Genomic DNA, 19,713 nt, shown 5'->3' on the forward strand with positions numbered 1-19,713 from the left:
ATTTAACTATTTTCTTTTACATCCACTAAATAAAATGATAATAATTACTAGTGATATAGTTTGATAAATATTTTATGCTAAATCAGAATATCAAGGACATTTGACCCCCCAAAAAAAAAACGAGTATAAAGGACAATGTTGCTTTGCATGCTTTTTATTTATTTATTAATTTAATTTTATTTTTTTTAAATATTTATACGTCTAAAAATATGTTACCCACTAACATGAAAGTAAAAATTGGTTAAAAGGTCAATACGAAAAAAGGAAAAGAAAAGGAATCTGGTGCTGAAGGCTATTGCACAATCTGAGGAATACTTTTTCTATGTATTGACTATATATGTGCTGAAGGCTTCCTTTCCCTTTTGTGAATGGAAGTGGACTTTGACTGGTTCCTATTTCTGATAATCTCTCTGATTTTTTTTATTACAATTATTTTGATTTAAATGAATCTGATTTGTGACAATAACATCATATTTCTTATTGACATGATAATTTTTAGATGCCTTTTTCGATTGTGTGAAGCCAATATATTGGTGTGCCTTCTTTTATGCGTCTTTGACTATTTTGTACCTGATTGGACAATTCAATGTAATCATCGATATTTTCTTGTTCTAATTAAAAATATAGACGCTTCTGGTCTTGTTTGATGACCCATCGAAAAATATTTCTTGATAGTTTCTTGTTTCAAGAAGCAAAAGGAAATTGACCAAAAATCATTTGATAAACTAACTTGGTGATTTTTGCAACGTAAATTGAAGTTTATAAAATTTTCTTCTTAGAAACACTTTTATTCGGTGACTTTATTTATGAAATTTGACATCCTGAACTTAAAAACCTTATTAAAACCCTCTCCTATTGTGATAGAAAGTTTTTTTTTTGTTGCTTCTTCAACTCTAATGATAGGGATTGTTCGGTTCTTTCATGTTCTCCATCTCCATTGATCAAAGTTCATTTTCATCTTCTTCATCTCTAGGACCGCGAAAGGTCCTATTTCATCTTTGCAGTTCCAATTCTGCAAAAACACCATAATACGTTCCATCATAAACAAGTTTTATCTAATACATATAAAAGTGTTCTTGCATCTAAAAACACTCAGATATGCTTTTGGTGTTCTCAAAGAAGACACACTTGGTGGGTTATTAAACAAGTTCTTTGTGTTCTCTTATTTTTTCAATTTATTTTAGCTTCATAATTAAAAAAAAAAAATTACATAAAGATTTTGGAGTAAGTTTCGTCCATCCTTGGAAGAGAAGCCATCAACCATCTTAGGGTTTATAAATCCTAAAAGAGTTTTACTATATTCCAAAAACACCCTCCTAATGATTTCCTTCACTGCAGTTTCATACACTGGAATGAATATATTTCTATGTACCTTGTTTATACCAAGATTAAATGAAACCATTCAAGTCTCATTGTCCACAGATTTTGTTTATCTCCACTGACAAAAAGCAGAAAACTAATCTCATAGAAAGTTTGTCAAAGCATGAACCACTGTCTCCACCAAAACTTAAAAACTACTTTGAAGGTAATCATAGAAGAATATGCGTTCCTGCAACCTCACACCCCACTTCCCCAGACTTAAAGAGACAAAAGTTCACTTGCCACTTTCGTGCAATGGAGACTTTCCATGGTCACATATAAAATTTAGTTTAGGATTTAAGATTAGATGGGAACAATCTTCTTGTCATTTTGTAATAATTGTTGTACACACATTTTGTCTTAGGCCTAAAAGCAGATTGATTATTACATAATCAGGTCAAAAGGGACTAGATCAGCATGAACACTACCTGAACCAGATAATCAAGCTTGTCAAACCAGCTGGGTAGGCTGAAGCCTACTAACATACTGGTTAATCCAATGATGCTTTTGGAACTTAGAATCAGTTCCTTGTAGGTCATGGTTTTGGGAGTCAATATTATCTGGTGTATCGAAACAGGGGACGGTAAAACAGTAAAATAAATACAACATTAGTTTTGACCATGTTGGTATCAGCTGAGACTGCTACAGATGTGATACCGTGAACTATATCCTTGTTGCAGGGTATAGAATGGCTCAGTTATTGCTACAATGTTCATGTTTCAGAATGTGGCTGTACAGACATGAAACAAATCTCATATTGGATTTAATCAAAACAACTTGTGAGAATGAATCAGATACATGATAAAAAAAACATAAAAAGCTGAGCAAAGAGCAGGAAAAAGATGGGAAGAAGGGGACAAAACATAAAAAGAGAAGTACAGGCATCCACTGATTTGGTTAGGCCTCACCTTGTTTTACGGAGAGGGTTTTTCGACATGAACTGAGTCTCAAGTGGACGGTGTATCACTTGAAGCAGGGGCTGGATCGGCTTCAGCCCAAGCAGCTCTTTTTCTGGCAAAGTATTCTTCAGCACGAGCAAGGTTCTTAGCAACTGATGGTTTAACCCACTTCTTTCGACCAGGCAGCAATGTCAAAGAACAACCAGCAGCTTGAAGCTTTTCTTTTGCTGCATCTGATATGGCACGAGCCTTTATGTTCAGTTTCATTGACAATTCTCCCTCTCCTAGAATCTGTGAGGAAGATACATATGTGAGCATCATCCAACATTTGTCATTGGTTGTTGACATTTTGTCATGTTCACATGCCAATTGTGAAATGCGCAGATAACTAGGCGTCCATGATTTTGTCAGCAAACCATCTTACCAGATAATACATCGTACTAATATGAGCGTGCAATGTGTGTATGCAGACACATGCATGAACATAAAAATGGATTCAAGCACTTCTATTGTCAAGAGTTTCCAAAATGAGGTATCAATAATTTTCCTACGATATGCAACATTTAGTGGTTTAGGTGCAACAATGTTAATGCTCTGCTCATCAGTCTGATCTCTGCAGTGTGGGCCTACTAGAATCTTCCAAATAAATGAAGACTTTCCAGCAATCACATCTACAGACAACCCTTGAGAGTGAAGAGAAGAGCTGATAACCCTGATGGAACTGCCAAAGCTACTCCAATGAGGTTGGGCCTAACAGTGTTCCATATATGTTGCTCCTGGCATACTTCACCAAAGAACTGGCAGGACTAGAAGGGTCAAGCGGCTCAAGCAGAAGAGCTGGAAAGGTGGGGGAAGAACCCCACAGGAAGGGTTTTGGAGGTTGGTATTAAAGAATAGATCATTTGACAACTACAGTGTGAAGTATAACAGTATGGTAGCTCTCTCCGGAGTACATAATAGAGTAAGCCTATTCAAGACATGGAAAGGGTCACCATGTAAGAATATAGGCTAGATTTTATCATACTCCATAGTCATACCAGTCAAGTGGGAGCTCGTCCTCCCACTTGTGAAAGGCAAGTGCATTTGTATCAAATCATAGCGGATCCCCATAGAAATCCAAAGTCTGCCATCGTCCACTCAAAGTATTTATAATACTGGTATGAATACAACTCCTGCTGTAGCTAATGGACTGTCCTCCAAATATCCAAGTACTAAGCATCATTGTCCACCTTGAATAAGTCTCCTTACTATCAAAAAGAAGACAGCCTTCAGCAATTGCCAGATCAATAAAATTGAGGTAGCCCATAAACAAACCTCCAGCAGCATCAATTTAATTAGAGTCAACAAAGCAGCAAGAGGCTTCACAGAGGCTCCTATGACATGGCCAGAAAGAACAAAGAAACCAACGACAAAGAACATGAGCAAGTCCACATCAATTAAATACTCCCATTTAGATTGATGGAGTTCATAGAAAACAAGGAAGGGCTTGCATTCACGCAGTTGAATAACATCCTCCATCACTGAAGATGCAGGGGATCAGACATGACTATTGATCAGAAGTACTGGGAGAAAAAAGAGAAATTGTTAGAGAGAAGGCACCTGGCAGTACAGCTGTTCTATAGTATATGTTGTACTCCTACTGTATTCTTGTACTATATGTATTCTGTTAGTAGAGTTGCTCAATTTATGTAAGCTACTACAGATGTTCATTGGTCTGCGGTGAAGTGTATATTCAACTATCTAAGTGGTACTTCTATGGGCTTATTTTTTGGGTCACAGTCCTCTACATTGCTCATTGCTTACTCCAACGCTGATTGGGCGGGTAGCCCAGATGATAGTCGCTCTACTAGTGGCCATGGCGTCTTCCTTGGTTCACACCTTGTCTCTTGGAGTTTACATAAGCAGTGTACCGTATCACGCTGCTCTATGGAGGCTATAGGGCTGATGCTGCCCGCTTCTGCTGAGTTGCTGAGAAGGGGCAAAAACTTGAGCGAGTGTTCTCCAGGCTTCAAAGGAAGTTCCCGCTGAAACTAAATAAGGTAAAATCTCTTTGGAAAGAGAGGCAAGTTATCAAGACAAGACGAGCTGATCCTGGTGATCCCATAGGTCAGCAAGATCAGAGGAATCAGACATTTCAGCCAAACCAGAGGCAGGATCCAGCGAAGCAGAAACAGAGGATGACGGTCTCGGGAGTGTACTGTCGACTTACCCTAAAAGATTATGACCTCTACGCACTGGAAGAAATTGAGCTCACTACAAGAGAAAATTGAAGTACGCTTATGTACAAGAGAGCAGAAGCTGACGCAGATGCAGCAGAAACAGGAATTGAAGCTGAGGTTGCCATTGCAGATTTTCAGAACAACATAAAAACAGCAAGAAGTTGCAAGATCCAGGACCAAGAACGCAGAATTTCAGAACTTCTAGAAGTGCTCAGAAGCTCGCAGGAGCAAGAAGATTTGATGAATACCTGATAGAACTCTGTGAATGAAAATTTTATTAAGAGCAAGTTACATATAGACTCCCTCCATGGCTTTGCAATCAATTACATCAATTACAAATGCCCCTTGCTATTAAGGATTTGGGTAAAGTGGTGATGTCATCATCAAACAAACATTTAAAGTACCAATGTTGCCCTTCTTTGTTGGATTTTTATTGAAGTCCTGGATCCTAATGTTACCATTTGGATGATGAACAGGTGGTCAATTTTAATCCAACATTCACAAATTCCCAACCTTTTAAGGTTTCCATCCTTTCCCTCTGCCACCTTCATCTTTGGCTCTGACAGTACGGCAGCACCACGATTTCTATCTCCTTCTCTTCCCAAAGCCAACCAAACCATCGGAAAAGGCATTGAAGCTTAGCCAACCAAACCATCTTTAAAATCTCAGTTTAGAAAAGTGAAGATTAAAGAAACAAGGGTTGATTAAGAAATGCCGCCCCACACAAATCAATGGTTTCGCTGTTCTGCAGACGATCTTGGCTCTGCCAGCTTATATGGTGATCATAAAAGTCTAGGAGTTCAGCTTTTTCAATACAGCTAGCTTACTTTCTAATTGTAACATTGATAGAGAATATAAATGGTGACCATGGTTTCCATTCACCCTGGTTTAGAGAGACAGCAGTCCTCTCTGTTCTTGGCAAAGTTTTTGTGTTTGTGGCATTTCATCAGCAAAGGGTATATGTACAAACCAAGGGCTCCATGTAGTAGGCATGTGGTTTAAAAAGGTCTCATACTGTATGATCCATCGTTGGAGGAACCATTAATAGGGGCATATCTGTTTGAACACGATTTTTGACATGCAAACCCCACCCTTCAACTACAATCTCTAAATCGCCATGTCGTATTGCTTTTTCTGCTTCCTTTCTCAAACAGGCGCTACTGTCCCCTAAGGTGAAGAAAAAGAAATCTGAAAGATTCTGTTCTTTACTCATGCAGCCTAAAAGCATTGAAGCTTCTAACTGAAAGATATAAAAAAGGGCTATGGTTTGGTTGGCTTGGGCAGAGAAGAAGACAAGAGAGAAAGACAGAGAAATGGTGGTGGTGCCATACTATCTTCAGCAGAGGGAAAGCTTGGGATTTGGTGACCGTTGGATTAAAATTGACCACCTGTTCATCATCCAAGGGATAACAGGGGGATCCAATACTTTAACAGGAATCCAACAAAGAAGGGCAAGATTGGTACTTTAAGTATTTGTTTGATGATAACATCACACTTAAACCCAATCCTTAACAGTAGGGGGGGCATTTGTAATTGATTTTTTTTAGGGGTAGTAGATATAATTGATTGCAAACTCAAATAATACCAATCCAACCCATTTCATGAACAAAATGTGACCAATTAACCAACCAACAAAACTATTTGTTGCAAATAAGATCTTGTTGTTGCATCGAAACATATAAATGTTGACTAATCTGGCTAATGTTGAACTTGGTAAAATGAAATGGTTGAATAATTGAAAAATGAGATTATTCAAGAATACACATAATTTGCTCTTTTATTAATGATCTCAGCTCTATATAGCAAGTACATGTATGAACCTACTGACTGAATACATAGAATACAAGTATACAGTAGGAGTACAATATACTATAGAAAAGCTTTACAGTTAGGTGTCTTCTCCCCAACAAAAATCACCATAAAAAAACATTACCACAGCAAAGGACTTAGTTCATGTGACAAAGCAAAAGCCCTTGGTGGGCGAAAAAAAGAAATACTCCCAACCAAGGGAGCAGAAGAGAAGGGGCAAGCAGAGGTAGTAGACTAAGGCATAGAGAAGAAAGAGAGGTGGAGGGAAGGCAGTCGACCTGTGTGGTTGAAGAAGCAAGAAGGCAGAGGCACAGGGGGCAGTGGGTATGAGATGTGGAAAAAAAAAAAAAGGAAGAGAGGGAGGGCAGGGAAGGACAATGCCAAGTCATCAGACATTGGAGCACACATCCCAATATAAACACTTGATCTGATGCCAAGAATAATTTGGAGAAAATAGAACTTATGTCAATGAGACAAGTCCTCTATATTTATGCCATGTGATAAAGAGTAGAAATTATTAATACACCCTCAAGGAAAAGTTAAATTAAACCCTATAACTCTACCTTGCACCCATATGACAACAGAAACAAAGGCATCAAATTAAAAATAAAAAAAAAAAAAAGTTGCAGCTGCATACAATTTTTGCTATTTTAGCTATACACAAATCTTGGTCTAATCACATATTAGCAGCTATATACTTTCTGATGGCAAATTTGTAGGAAACATATACTAAGCTCTAACCCCCCCCCCCCCCCCCAAAAAAAAAGAGAATAAAAAAAGAAGAAGCTGAACGCATGTTTCTGATGTTAATTTGAACAAAGCTATTTGAAATACAAATCAGTTTATAATAACAATTTCAGGAAGTATCATAGCAGTATCAAAGTTGAGTCAGGACTTTACCTTTGTCTAAGGCATCCAAGTTCGTTGTTAAGCATATTACCAGAAAAGCAATTTCATGTAGCATACTTAAGGGTGACAAATGATTTGTCTAGATATGAAAAGCTAGCACTGTTACCTTTAGTGGGAGCCTTCTTTCTCTTCCTGATGGGTTGATTATGCGCTTCTTCTTCAAGGACTCTAGTGAAACTTCATCCCCTTCCTGAAAACCAGCAGCTTCTATATCTTTTAAGTTCACAGGAACAAACTTCGGCAGCCCCGCATGCATGCCTTTGTGAAAGGAAGTAGATGTCAACATGATGAATTTTCAACAGAAGTAAATAAACAACCAATGCATCTTTTTCTTCTTCCTTTCTTAAGGAGGCAGGAGGCAAGGGGGAATGATTTGTAAGTACCATTAGCTTACAGAATAAAATGGAAGAGAGACATTCTGAGTTTTTACATCTACACAAAAAGAGACTCAAAACAATATTTATATCTCATCCATTAAAAATCCAAAATGTCATGGAGCATCAAAATAAAAGCAGACATTTTTTTTGAAAGAATATTGGAGATCTGTTGCAAGAAGATAACCAAGAAAATTTATCTGTAAGGGCTTTGAGTAAAATCCATAATAAACAATGACAGAAGACACTTTAATGAAAAAAAATCTCCAAAACAGGCTTAAGGGCAGGTAGGGTAAAGGCCCACATACTGTGAAAACTCCATTTAACACCAAGCTTGACAGCTAATGAGCCAGGCCTTTGGCTGTACCAAACACCAACCAAATAAGCAGTCATGGACGGGAAAAGAAAGATCAAGGTCTCCTGATGAACTGGACACTTTGTCTGGAAAATAGAGCTTCTTTGCAATTTTCATTGGATAGCTCTTGCCTCCTTCCCTTCCCTGCTGAACAAGCTACTAAGAAGCAATACTCCTAAGCACTTGCTCAGGCCATGGTCATCTAACTTTCAGCACACATCATAAGATCATTTGAGACCATTAATGGTGATGATGATCTCCTCCCTCTGCTAGAAAATCCACATGAGTGGGGAATACCAAACACAACAAGTTTGTGCCATCCTCTCTAACATACATATACTTTCAACCATCTGAAAATCCACTAATAAGATAATTGAAATGGATACTTTATCCAAGACTGTCTTCCATATCTTCCATAATAAGACCTTGGGTAGAAGAATAGATTTCTAACACATCAATAGGCCACTTAGAGAACCAGGAGGGAATAAAATGAAAGCACCTATAAATCTGAATCAGAGATACCAAATGAAACAAGTGGCTGACAACCTACTTTTTTAGAACTAAAAAATGCAACCACCATCAGCTTGATGCCCAATCATGAGATGGTTTCAAGTTTTGAACCAGGGTTAAGCATCAAGAACCAGGTCCTGAACTAACCTGCCTCTCCCCACAATAGATCCACTTTATGGGTTGGCTCCAGAACTAGTCAGTTATAGAATTAAAATGAAAGTCAGGGATTAAAAAAATCAACTACAGCTCCCTATGCTGGATTTGAATTAGGAAGATCCTCTACGGGTGATGCCTGTGGTAGATATGGTAGATGAGGAAGCCAAAGACAAGCGGGAGAAAAAAGCAAATTTGAAATGGCCAAGATATTGCACTGTGGAGGTGGTGCAGCAGACGATGAACAAGCTTAACCACTAGTTCCAAATTCACAAAATGGAAATAGTGGGCATCCTTGGTCAGAGTTCAAACTTCAAACTATCCCATTAAAGCCCAAATTCTGGAATTTTGGGATTCCCCCTGCTAGAAGCGCAAGCATACAAATGATTACTCATTCCAATAGAGAGAAAGGTTTTAACATCACCTAGCATACTTCAAATCTTCAACATCAATGTCCACCATTCTCTCCATAAGATTCTAGATGAGGTTCTAAATCACCTAAATTTGACATAATGAAAGGAAGACAACTCATAACAGGACTGCAACTATAGATTCCTACAATAAATGAAAGTGATTAAAATAAAGAAGGAACCCAAAACAGAAGTGTTCTTAAATATAACTCCACAGTTGACAATGAATAGGATTCCCACAGGGAATAGGAATTCTGCAATTCCCAAACCTGCAAGGCATTCATCTTCTAGTTAGTTCCTAGAACTTATCCACAAGTTCTATATTGGTTTAGAAAGAACACTTCTGGAGCAGCATGCATCTTAAGTCTAAAAATACAATTATCTTGACAGTGTAGTCAATGTAGCATGCAGATGATAAAAGAAAATCCACAACCCAAGAATCCTTCTTGATCAAGTAGTTAGGTGGAATCACAAACACCATGAATTTCTCAACAACTGTTTGAATATTTACAGGTTCATGTGAATCACAAAGTCTTCCTAAACCATAATCATATCCGCTATCAGAGCTGCAACCTTGTCTTAAGTTTTTATGTCTCCAACGTGGTCTATCACCCAAAGGGGGGAAAAATGCATGTTGAAACTCTTCCTTAAAATCTTCAAGTATGGTCTTACCCATGTCACTGTAGGCTGCTTTACTTTCTTCATCATTATCTTCAACTTTAAGCTCTAGCTCTTGTCTTACTAGGGGAAAAAGGCTCTGAAAATCAATCTAGAGAGGGGTGAATAGGTTGAAACTAGTGAATACTGCATGTTGTTGCAAATAATTAACAATAAAAAAATAAAGTTTGGAAGTAAAGCAAGTAGACAAGACGCAAGGATTTATAGTGGTTTGATTCAATTGAATCTACTCCACTTCCTTCTAGCACCTCTAGAAGGAATTCACTAATGTGTTCTCTTTCAGTATGGTGGGGGAAGTGGGAACACAACAACTTTTACAAAATCCTTGATTCTGGGCAGGAGAACCCTACAGAATTGTTGCTTCTGGGCAAGAGTACCCAAATACAGATAAATTGAAATAAGAACAAAAATCAAATTTCAAGTACTTAGAAAACCTTACACATGGCACTTCCCTTGAAATGAATGGATGCAAGTTAATGAATAAGCCTCTACTAGACCATGTTCAACATTAAGATCTACGCCTCAACCTTCTTTCACAAGAAGGAATGGATCATCTAAAGGATTTGGATATTAGGGAGGCTAAAAGGCTGTAAAGAATGCACAATAATTATGGCTTTTAACTCCGCAGCCTTTATGCTAAAGAGTGCAATAAGGGCCTCTATTTATAGCCAAAAGGTTGGCCTCTATTTCTTTACAATTGTCAACCTAATGCTAATGCTTATTTTTCACAATTGTTCTGGTTCAAAATTTTCCACTATGCAATCTCATTAACATACAATTAAGAAAAGCAAGACAAAACAACCCAAGCCTGACATTTAGCTCCAAGTCAAACCTCTACAATTTTGTCAGAATCTCCTCTCTTCACAAAAATAAAAACAGATAATGAACTTACACTAATTCGTCAATAGGTTGACTAAGCCTATTTGCCACCATTGTGACAGTACCAACAACATTTGAGGAAAGAGGATGGAACCAAATATAGACTTGTCTATGAAAAATTTGCGTTTGGATGTGAAAACGGTACATTCAATTATACAGCCATAAGCATTAGCACTAAAATATGTTACTTTAAGTAACAATTGATAAGAGTGAAACCTAAGAAGTCTGCATTATCTCGAACTTCTTCAATTCCAAGAATCAAATCCATAGGTTCCAAACATCCCAAGCTTTACTTCGAGGTTTTTATAACTAAAAAATTCATAAAAGGAGTAAAAATCAAAGCCACCAAGAGAAGAAGATACCTCCAGCAATGCCTCTGAGTTTTGGGATACGCCGGTAAAGGGGCATCTGTCCTCCCTCAAAACCTTTGCGAACACCAGGGCCAGACCTCGATTTCTGACCTCTCATCCCGAACCCACAACTACCACCTTGACCTGCAGCATGACCCCTCCCTTTCCTCTTATCATTCCTTCTCGAGCCGGGCTGTGGCCCAAGATTGTCCAGCCGAAATCGAACGCCAGAAGCTGCTTCAGCAGCAGCAGCAGCAGCATTAAAAGAAGAATCAGAAGCCCGGGTGAGAACTACCACTGATCTGCCTTCTTTCCTCTTTGTTTGTTGAAATTTGAGTACTGGAATCTGAAATGAGCTTGTTTTGAGGCTATTTGGATTACCCTATAAAGACAATAACAGTAAAATTGTTAAGTTGGGAAATGGAAAATTCGAAGAGTTTGGGAATAAGTGACATTCTTACCTTGAATGGTGAACATAACTGAGGAAGTACAGCAACTCTGGACTGTGAAGGCAACGAAAGAGAGAGAAGAGAAGCCATCCGAGAACTGCAGTTGAGCAAGCACAGCTCTCTGAAATGGATAGGGAGCTTGTTTTGGGGTCAATTTCATAAAACGTTATCAGTTTAAACTCCTTTTGTCCCGAGAGCAGACCATCTATCTAATCCTAAACTGGTAAACATGAGGAAACACGAAAGAAAGTTAAACCCTGTGGACTTCGGAAGCTCAGGTCGGCCCATGGTTTATAGAACCGGCCTACTCAGCCAAGGAACTGGCCTAAACCCAACTCCCCTTAGTTGACCCAGTTACCTAGGCCCATCATTAAAAAGCAAAAGAACTCACATTTGATGTTAATATCGGAAAGCTTTTTAATAAGAATTAACCCCAGCCAGACAAATATTTTTGGTAAGGACCCCAAACAAAATTTTAGATCCAATTACGAACCAAAAAATTGGAATGATGGAGGCCAACATCATGTCCTTGTTCAAGAACATTAAGATGCTCAAAGCACCATTTTCATGGAATACCTAGTGCCTTCTTTTTTTTGGGGGTTGAACAACAATTTTATTAGACAGTAGTAAGGTACGAGGTTGAGTACACTTCTAATAGCCATGTAGCTCATAATTGAGAGGGCCCTCGTAGCTAGATAATCCACCACTTGGTTGGATTTCATAGGTACATATAATTGTTTTAAGTCCACAAATTTTGAGCCCACATACATTGATATCCTTACATTTAATACACAATGTTTCAAGACCTATAATAGAGCTCATATAATTGCAAGGCAACCAGAGTCTATAAGACAACCACGTCGTTGTAGAAGAACATAATCAAGAGTTATTATACATGGCGGAGGATTCGATGAGATATATTTGGATTAAGAGAAATAATTGCATGGAAACCTATACAAGGAGATAGTTGGACAATAAATTGTGCATAATTGTTGATCTAGGTTAGTTTCTTAATGACGCATCTCCACAGGAGAAATTAATTTCCAAACCAGTTTTGATAGTGATTTGAGAAGGTCATATAGGAAAGAAAGATATTGTCGATTTACCAATTATAATGAACTTAGTTTGCATTCAGTTGAGCTCCTATTTCAAGTTTAATGGCAATGCATGGAGCTTCAAGCTCTTCTCTATGTTGAATATAACAATGGGTATTGCATAAGCACTGAAGAAGCATGCAAAGAAATAAAAAATAAAAAAATTATGTAAGGATTTATGTTGGTTGTGATATAGGTAAAATAACCCTGAACCAAGTTCGACCATGGCACCATGGTCGAGAGGCCCGTGGTGAACCATCGCCTGAAGAGGATTGAACTCAACAAGAAAAAAAAAAAGGGGGGCCCGCAAAAAGGGGGGCCCGAAGGGGGCCACAAAAAGAAACAACAAAAAAAAAAAAAAAAAAAAAAAAAAAAACAAAAAAGGGGGGAAAAAAAAAAAAAGGGCAAGGATCGATCTAAAGGTCAAGAGCAACAAGTAAACCCTATATAAACTAAGAGATGTCACACAATGGAGGGGGCTAAATCGTTTTCCCTCTATTAACGTTTTCATTATAACTTATTCAATTAACGTTAGCCAGAGCTTTGTGGTGTTCTAATTACTAACTTAGCCTTTGGAGGTGGCCACCCTACCGTGGGGTCGGGCCACGTCTAACTTGATTTTGTAGGCCAGCTTTTAAGCATTTGAAGGTTGAACGTTTTTTGGACGCATCATTTGGTGCCGTTTGTGGGAAACACTTCAAAAATGCATAGTGGACACTAGATCTACAATTATGAGGAATCAGAATCAAAATCTCCATCCGCCTCCAGGAGAAAACCCTCCTAAAGGAAGTTGTGTTTGGGAAAGAGAAATCCGCGAAGAAGAAGAAATAGCAGGGGGAGGAGTTCACCTCAATGACCCGAATGATGAAGTTCGAATGGTTCCGGTCATTTAGAAGTAGATGAATCAGATGCAAATTCAATTTTTGGAGATGCAGCACGCCTAGGAGCTCCAAGACAACCTAACCTTCATGATCGGGAAGAAGCTCGAGGACAAGCACGAAGGATCGAGAGAAGAAATTCTCCAATCAAGGGGTGTTCTCCTCAAAGAAATAGAAAATAGACCAAGGGCCAGAACTTCCGGCAAGAAAGAAACCAAGATCCACCAGGAGTATGGGAAGAACGATCAAGAATAAGGAGGATTGGTTGCCTAGGAGAGATGATCAGGATGTCCAAGATCATGCAAAGGGGAGTTGAACTGGAACTCTCACTAGGCTCCAACGTGGAGTGTGAACGCACATGGCGACATCTCAACGATTGGGCAGGGATAGGGTTTGAACAACAGGCACTTGGGCAGTGCAAATAGATCGGGACTTGGCTGACATCAACCAAAAACTGGGACAACTTATCGAGGGACAAAATGATGAGTAAGATTGATTCAAATCAATGGATAAGGACAAACAACAATTAGTATATGGTTTTCAATGGACGAGATCAATCAAAGATCAATGGTTAGATGCATGAGATGGTTCGAGAGAAAGAAGTGTAATGATGGCATTTGACTTTCACAAGCACATGGCATCAAAGGGCGTAATAAACAATGCGCAAGGGTGGCTCAATGAGTGTTTCGTAGCGTAGTAAAACAATAAATGCAAAGTTCCAAAACCGGGAGGACATTTAACCTTCTAAACAATGATTGTGATCAAGCAAAACAAGCCAAGCAATCGGTCTAGGGGGCTTCTCCCGATCGCTTGGCTTGGGGGGCTCATGATACAAACAAGATAACCTTGAACCAGGTTTGACCATGGTTAGGTCAATGGTAGGGACTGGCCCGATGGTTGAACCATCAGTTAACGTGAAGAGGAAGGAACTTCAATGGTTATAGAAAGAAGCGTGATCCCTTGAAATTCGGGATCCATGATCGTGTCACAAAATGTAACTTCCATTGACTTCAAAAGAAAGGTAATAACCCTTTGATCGGGCGGCCATAAAGAAAGGGCAAGGATCGATCTAACGGTCAAGAGCAACAGGTAAATCCTATATAAACTAAGAGATGACATATAGTGAAGGGGACTGAATTGTTTTCCCTCCATTAGCATTATTCAATTAAGCTCTGCAATTAGCCAAAGCTCTATGGTGTTCTAATTACTAACTTAGCCTTCGGAGGTGGCCTGCGGTTGGGCCATCTCTAACTTGATTTTGCAGGCCAACTTTAAAGAATCTAAAGGTTAAACGGTTTTACGGATGCATCAAATTGATATACCAATATCATGTGCTATGTCCATTGGTGAAGTTGAAGATATTTTGTTACGTAATCGAAGAAGAATACAATAAAGATCCCTCAAGAATGTCCAGATCAAACAACATAGCTTCCTTTCAATCTATCCAAAACCCTAGCTAGCAGGAATACCAACACCCCCTCCCCAAAACAATGCTTTCTTGTATACACAAAAAACGAAAAAGAAAGTAATATTCCTTCAATTGGGTCATGCTCTCTGTAATGTCACGCTTCTGAAATCGCAATCAAAATTACTAGCGAGACCTAATCATTCAGATAAGCATCGATCCCGCTTTTCATGATCTTGCACTCATACTTGCTTTCTTTAGGTGGGGGGAGATCTATCCACATTAGCCTCATTGCGCTAGGAAAGCAAGGTTTAGAAGCACTTGTAGGGGTTTAGCTCGAATACTTGGAACAACAGTTGAAAGGGCATTTCTGCACTCATACCCTAATGCATGGACAACCCTGCACTCATTAGTTAGCCTTACTGAAGTTTGGGGTATCGGAAAAAGAAAGGTTGGTTTAAGGCTGAGGGAGGGGCAAAGAGGCCGCCAGGTTTAGGGGTTTACCTCATTAGCCTACTAGGAAAGGCAATTTCTGCCCCAGCTTCATCATTTGGGTTTGGCTTCTACGGCTTCGAGGGATGAACAAATGTTTGAAAAAAGGTACAAGAATTCAAGATACACATAACAAAAGGACATTGAACAGTTTCTTTCATTTTATCCCACTTTCTCTTTGAAAGATACAACAAGGGAGGCTGAAAAGATAAAGAAGCCTTCAAGGACAGAGGGGACGGATTATAAGAGCAAAAGAGGACTGTATATAGCCCTAGATCTTTTGTTAAAGTGAAATGACATTCTTATTCTAGCACTCAACAAACACAAAGAAAACCATTAATGACTCATCTCGCGGCATTTATCTTTAAGTTTTATTAACATCAGATAACATTTCTTTTTGCTAATCCAGAACATCCAACATGAACTAAGTTAGAAAAGCAAAAAGAAAGAAAAGATTGAAAAGAGGAAAGGCAACACTAAACAACATCAGTATTTGGGTTTGGTTATCTATTAAGTGGCCAATTTGATTAGGAAGACTTGAGTTGTTTATGCATCAGCATGGTCACTTTTATAATCTAATTATCTTAAGCAATCCATATGAAACCCAAGCTTCAATTCATCCACACTCATGCCTAACATCTGGGATTCTCATGAACATCATAAAAATGTTTCATGGTATAGCACTAAAATTAAAATGTTTATTAATCCAAAAAAAAAATATAGAGTTCTGCAGTCAAAGTATCTCAAGATTAGCTACAGGAAACTTTTCAACTACCAATATCAAAATCAGAGCTATCCGGATACTTCTTGCAGTGCCTGGTTTTATTTATTAAGTAATGCTTATGGTCTCCTTTCCTTGATTCCTTCCTTAAATAAGAGGGGCCCATTTGAGATCTCTTCCTTCCTTTGAGTGTACCATGTGCTTCCCTTTTCATTCCACTGCATGCATAAAATGTCAGCTTTGTCCATCTCTTCTTTTGATTCAATTCAAACCTCTAAATGGAGTTTTAGATAAACTCCCACAAATTAAAAAGATAAAGAAAGCTAAAGCTACCCATGTTTCTTGTCTCTATCCCCTGTTCTTTACTTTGTCTATGCTATCTCCCCTTTCACTTTCTCTGTTCAAGAGATCAAAGTGACAAATCATCTTTACTTTTCTTTCCATGGATTCCAAATCTCTGTCACCCTCACATGTAACTTCGATTTTTGGATCACCATTACCATTTTTATTCAGTATTTACAAAAGGGTAACTTGTATATTCCCTCCCATGCACATTCATGATCTAGTCATCGTGGAAGTCTTAGTGTGCAGGAAAGAAAAGTGGGGAGGAATCTCTTTGTAGCTTCCCTTCCCACAATCTTACTTTACTCATCTTCACCTCACACCAACTTAACTGTTCTTCACTGATCTCAGACATTCTCAATACCCTGGACACCACTTTTAGGTCTATCAGACCCATCAGTATCTCCATCTCCTCATCATGCTTCAACTTCTTTTTCTTCCTCAAGCATTTATTACTGCGGCGCAGATCATTAAGCTTCATCTTCTTCTGTAAATTAAGTTTAAAGCTTACAAAGTAAGAAGAGAGAAGTAGAGAGAATGTTATTGCCTTTAATTAAAGTTTGAGACAGCATGGAAAGAGGAGATTGTGAGTTACCTTTCTATTTGCCTTCTTCACCATATAGAGATGATTAGTATCAACTAAATTGCTTTTCTTCCTTCTGAAAAATTCTGTAATAATCTTGCAAGGCCTCTCCTTATCTGCCTTGAGAAAATTCATGAATGTTTGAATCCCATCCTCCATTATTCTGAGGAACCTAGGTGATGAGATCTTTGAACCAAAGCCCTCCTCTTTCTGTTCCTCTTCTGTCTCTATAACCAATCAAGAAAACATATCGCGAAATCTTTTAGAGATCAATCATTACTAAATAATTGTAAACATACCACTTTCATTGAGTACTACCTCGGAATTCAGGAACTTGAAGTAATTTTGGTGCAGAAATCCTCAACCGAGCATAAACTTCAGGTCTCCTTCCATACTCGTAAGGCTCATTCTCAATAAATCGCTGTAACAAGACCTGAAATTGCTGAAACTGCTGCGCAATTCGGCCAGGACAACCTGGATCTTCTTGGGTTGTTCTTGAAGCTCTTAGGCGCTGGAAGCTCTTGTAGTTCCAATTAAGAGCTTCCCATGCCAAGCAAACTTGAGCAACATAAGCACTCTCCAATTCATGGTATGGGTTTCTAGTCACCCCAATTGATCTTCTGTTCTTGGGATTGAGCTTATGTACTATCCTTTGCGAGATGGATCTTGGACATACTTCAATGCCCTTTAGTGATTCTAATTATGGGTTTAGAAATATCAGACAATAAGTTTAAAAATGTAGCATAAAATAAAAATAAGCTGGGGTTAATCAATTACCTGTTTCATTAAGCTTTTGGGCACTAATTCGATCAAGAAACATCATCTCCTCATCATATTTTCGAAACACAGTATACGATTCCCAGTTCGGGCAGCTCCTTCGAGATGAGGATGAGAAGGGATCCTCTGTTCCTGAATCCCTGCAAAGCATGGAGCTTCTCCATTCAGAAGAACTCTTAGAACTTGATCCAACTGTAAATGAATCTCCATAGGTATCCTCTGCTTTTGGTTGAAGCTTTTTGGTTTCCAGTTGTGTAGGAGCAAATGTCAGAAACTTCTCGTCTTCTGAGAAATTTGTCTCTACATTCCCCGTGTCAGCTTCAGCTTCATCGCTTTTAATGTATCCCTCTGTGAAACAAAAAAATCAATACCCAGACGTTTCAATGTCGAGTCCAATACAAGAAACTTCACAAAGACACTAACAGAGATACTTACCTTCAAAGGTTGAATCATCAGCTACAGAGCCATTTTCTTTTGGGTCTGTTTCCATTGGTGATACACACTCTACTGAAGACCCATCAATTGAATCACTGTCCCTTGTGAGAAGGTGTTCTTCGTCCATAACATCTGCATTACACCGAGAATTTGCAGCAGTTGAGTCAGAAATTGGATATTCATCTGGGCCAAAGGTCTCATCAGGGTCTTCATATACACTGCTCTCTGACTCCATCATATCTTCTTCTGGGAGAAGCTCATCCTTCTGGGTGCTTTTGAGTGGTAAGAACAGTAAGGCATCGCCGCCAAGAATGATGTCGGCAACCAGATCATCTCTTTCTGTGTATTCCACTGTATATAAGGCCTGCTGTTCCTTCTGTTTTTCCACCTCCTCCTCTTCTTCTTCATCATCTTCATCCAAAGCTTGGTATTCATCATAAGTGCTGCAAAAGAGAAAAAGCTCAGTTAGAGAGAAACGGAGGGGGAAACATGGATTGCAGAAATTGAAAGTCTTGTTATCAGACGAACCTGTGGATGGAGTACTTCTTGCAGAGATAGTAGAAGAACCTGGCAAGCAAGAATGAGAAGACATAGAAGAAGAGTAAAACGAGGTAGAAAGAATCAGAGACATGGAAGAACGACATCACTGATGTTTCCAACTCTGAAGTCTCCCAAGTCTCAACTCCTAACGACTCTATCTTTTCTCTTGGGAAAGAAAAAGCTATGTCACTCAAAGCATGCATTCCATTCATAAACGTTCCCCTTTGTCTTGAAATGGCAACTTCTCTAAATGAAAGACCAATATGTCCTATTATAATCTATCCTCATCACAGAACAATCAAAAACATTGATCAAATATTCCTAGCCGTTAGATCCATCATGCCCTTTGCAGAAAATTTGTGAAGGTATTTTATGGATAAGCATTGTTGGCTGCCTTTAAGGTGGCAAGACCGAGGAAATTTCGAGTTTCCATCGCTTTTTCACCCCTTCTCCATTTTGCTGTCATCACTCCTTGTCTATGAGTACCTATGGAATTTCATTAAAGAGAAAACTTAGTACTGAAGGCTTCCGCACATAATAGAGTCCGAGGAACAGACCCACAAAACTTCATTAATAGAAATTAATTTTTATGTATAACCCATTTGTGTTATGCAAGTTGGTGAATATATTTAGGTTCATTAATGCTCTACTTTGGTGTTCTAAGTGAGTGTTGTGTGCATGAGAGAGTATTCTTGCCTCTTTGTGGAAGAAAATGTTGGTTTTAAAGGTGAAATAAGGTGCTTCTGCTCTGCCCTAGGTTTTCCTCATCCCTTAGAAAAATAAATTAAGAAGTCCCTAATAACTTGTGAACTAAGGTTTCTCCCGACATGCTCTTTGCAATGTATCCCCATGCATCAGTCAAGAACCATGGGCAGGAAAAAGAGCACATTTTGGATCACCTTACCGAATTTCTCTCATCTTTCTCTGTCTCCACCTTTTCAGGCTTTTCTTTACTTCTTAGATGGTTCTGATGTCCCAAGAAGACTATTATTTTTTTATTGATATATAAAGAGAAGACCATCAGAACCAAGTAAATGATATGGACCACAATGTCCGGCACACATTAGACAATGCCTTCTGTGCCCGTTATTCT

The 19,713-nt window shown here is 38.7% G+C and overlaps 2 protein-coding genes across 3 annotated transcripts; both read right to left on the reverse strand.

The window, feature by feature from the left end:
• Positions 1–1,915: 1,915 nt before the first annotated feature.
• Positions 1,916–11,567, reverse strand: RPL15 (ribosomal protein L15). 2 transcript variants are annotated; one of them, XM_089158550.1, is made up of 5 exons: positions 11,366–11,567; positions 10,917–11,286; positions 7,302–7,453; positions 2,268–2,549; positions 1,916–2,089 (listed from the first exon to the last, which is right to left on the reverse strand). In XM_089158550.1, the coding sequence occupies exons 1-4, from the start codon at positions 11,441–11,443 to the stop codon at positions 2,307–2,309; spliced, it is 843 nt and encodes a 280-aa protein (XP_089014676.1). In that variant the 5' UTR covers positions 11,444–11,567; the 3' UTR covers positions 1,916–2,089; positions 2,268–2,306. The 2 variants fall into 2 exon arrangements, with proteins under 2 accessions (XP_089014676.1, XP_089014675.1); XM_089158549.1 differs by lacking the exon at positions 1,916–2,089 and having other exon boundaries at positions 2,103–2,549; positions 11,366–11,566.
• Positions 11,568–15,708: 4,141 nt separating this feature from the next.
• LOC149012554 (DNA ligase (DUF1666)) lies at positions 15,709–18,836 on the reverse strand. The gene is made up of 6 exons (XM_089158849.1): positions 18,609–18,836; positions 18,081–18,523; positions 17,646–17,993; positions 17,187–17,564; positions 16,881–17,095; positions 15,709–16,772 (listed from the first exon to the last, which is right to left on the reverse strand). Exons 1-6 carry the CDS (start codon positions 18,830–18,832, stop codon positions 16,524–16,526), a joined length of 1,857 nt encoding a protein of 618 aa, XP_089014975.1. The 5' UTR covers positions 18,833–18,836; the 3' UTR covers positions 15,709–16,523.
• Positions 18,837–19,713: the final 877 nt, after the last annotated feature.

Source organism: Hakea prostrata, chromosome 6 (genome assembly GCF_041222555.1).
Source record: "Hakea prostrata isolate BN-2017 chromosome 6, UWA_Hpros_2, whole genome shotgun sequence".
NCBI classification, from domain to species: domain Eukaryota; kingdom Viridiplantae; phylum Streptophyta; class Magnoliopsida; order Proteales; family Proteaceae; genus Hakea; species Hakea prostrata.

Bases quoted from the DNA above. Each gene is read 5' to 3' on its own strand.
- RPL15 (XM_089158550.1), bottom strand. From the start codon at position 11,443: ATGGCTTCTCTTCTCTCTCTTTCGTTGCCTTCACAGTCCAGAGTTGCT. The intron at 11,287-11,365 runs GTAAGAATGTCA...TTGTCTTTATAG, and splicing joins AGTTATGTTCACCATTCAAG to GGTAATCCAAATAGCCTCAA. The intron at 2,550-7,301 runs GTAACAGTGCTA...TCTTCCTCACAG, and splicing joins AAAGAAGGCTCCCACTAAAG to ATTCTAGGAGAGGGAGAATT.
- LOC149012554 (XM_089158849.1), bottom strand. From the start codon at position 18,832: ATGAATGGAATGCATGCTTTGAGTGACATAGCTTTTTCTTTCCCAAGA. The intron at 17,565-17,645 runs GTAATTGATTAA...ACCCATAATTAG, and splicing joins CCAAAAGCTTAATGAAACAG to AATCACTAAAGGGCATTGAA. The intron at 16,773-16,880 runs GTAACTCACAAT...CTTAATTTACAG, and splicing joins TGAAGAAGGCAAATAGAAAG to AAGAAGATGAAGCTTAATGA.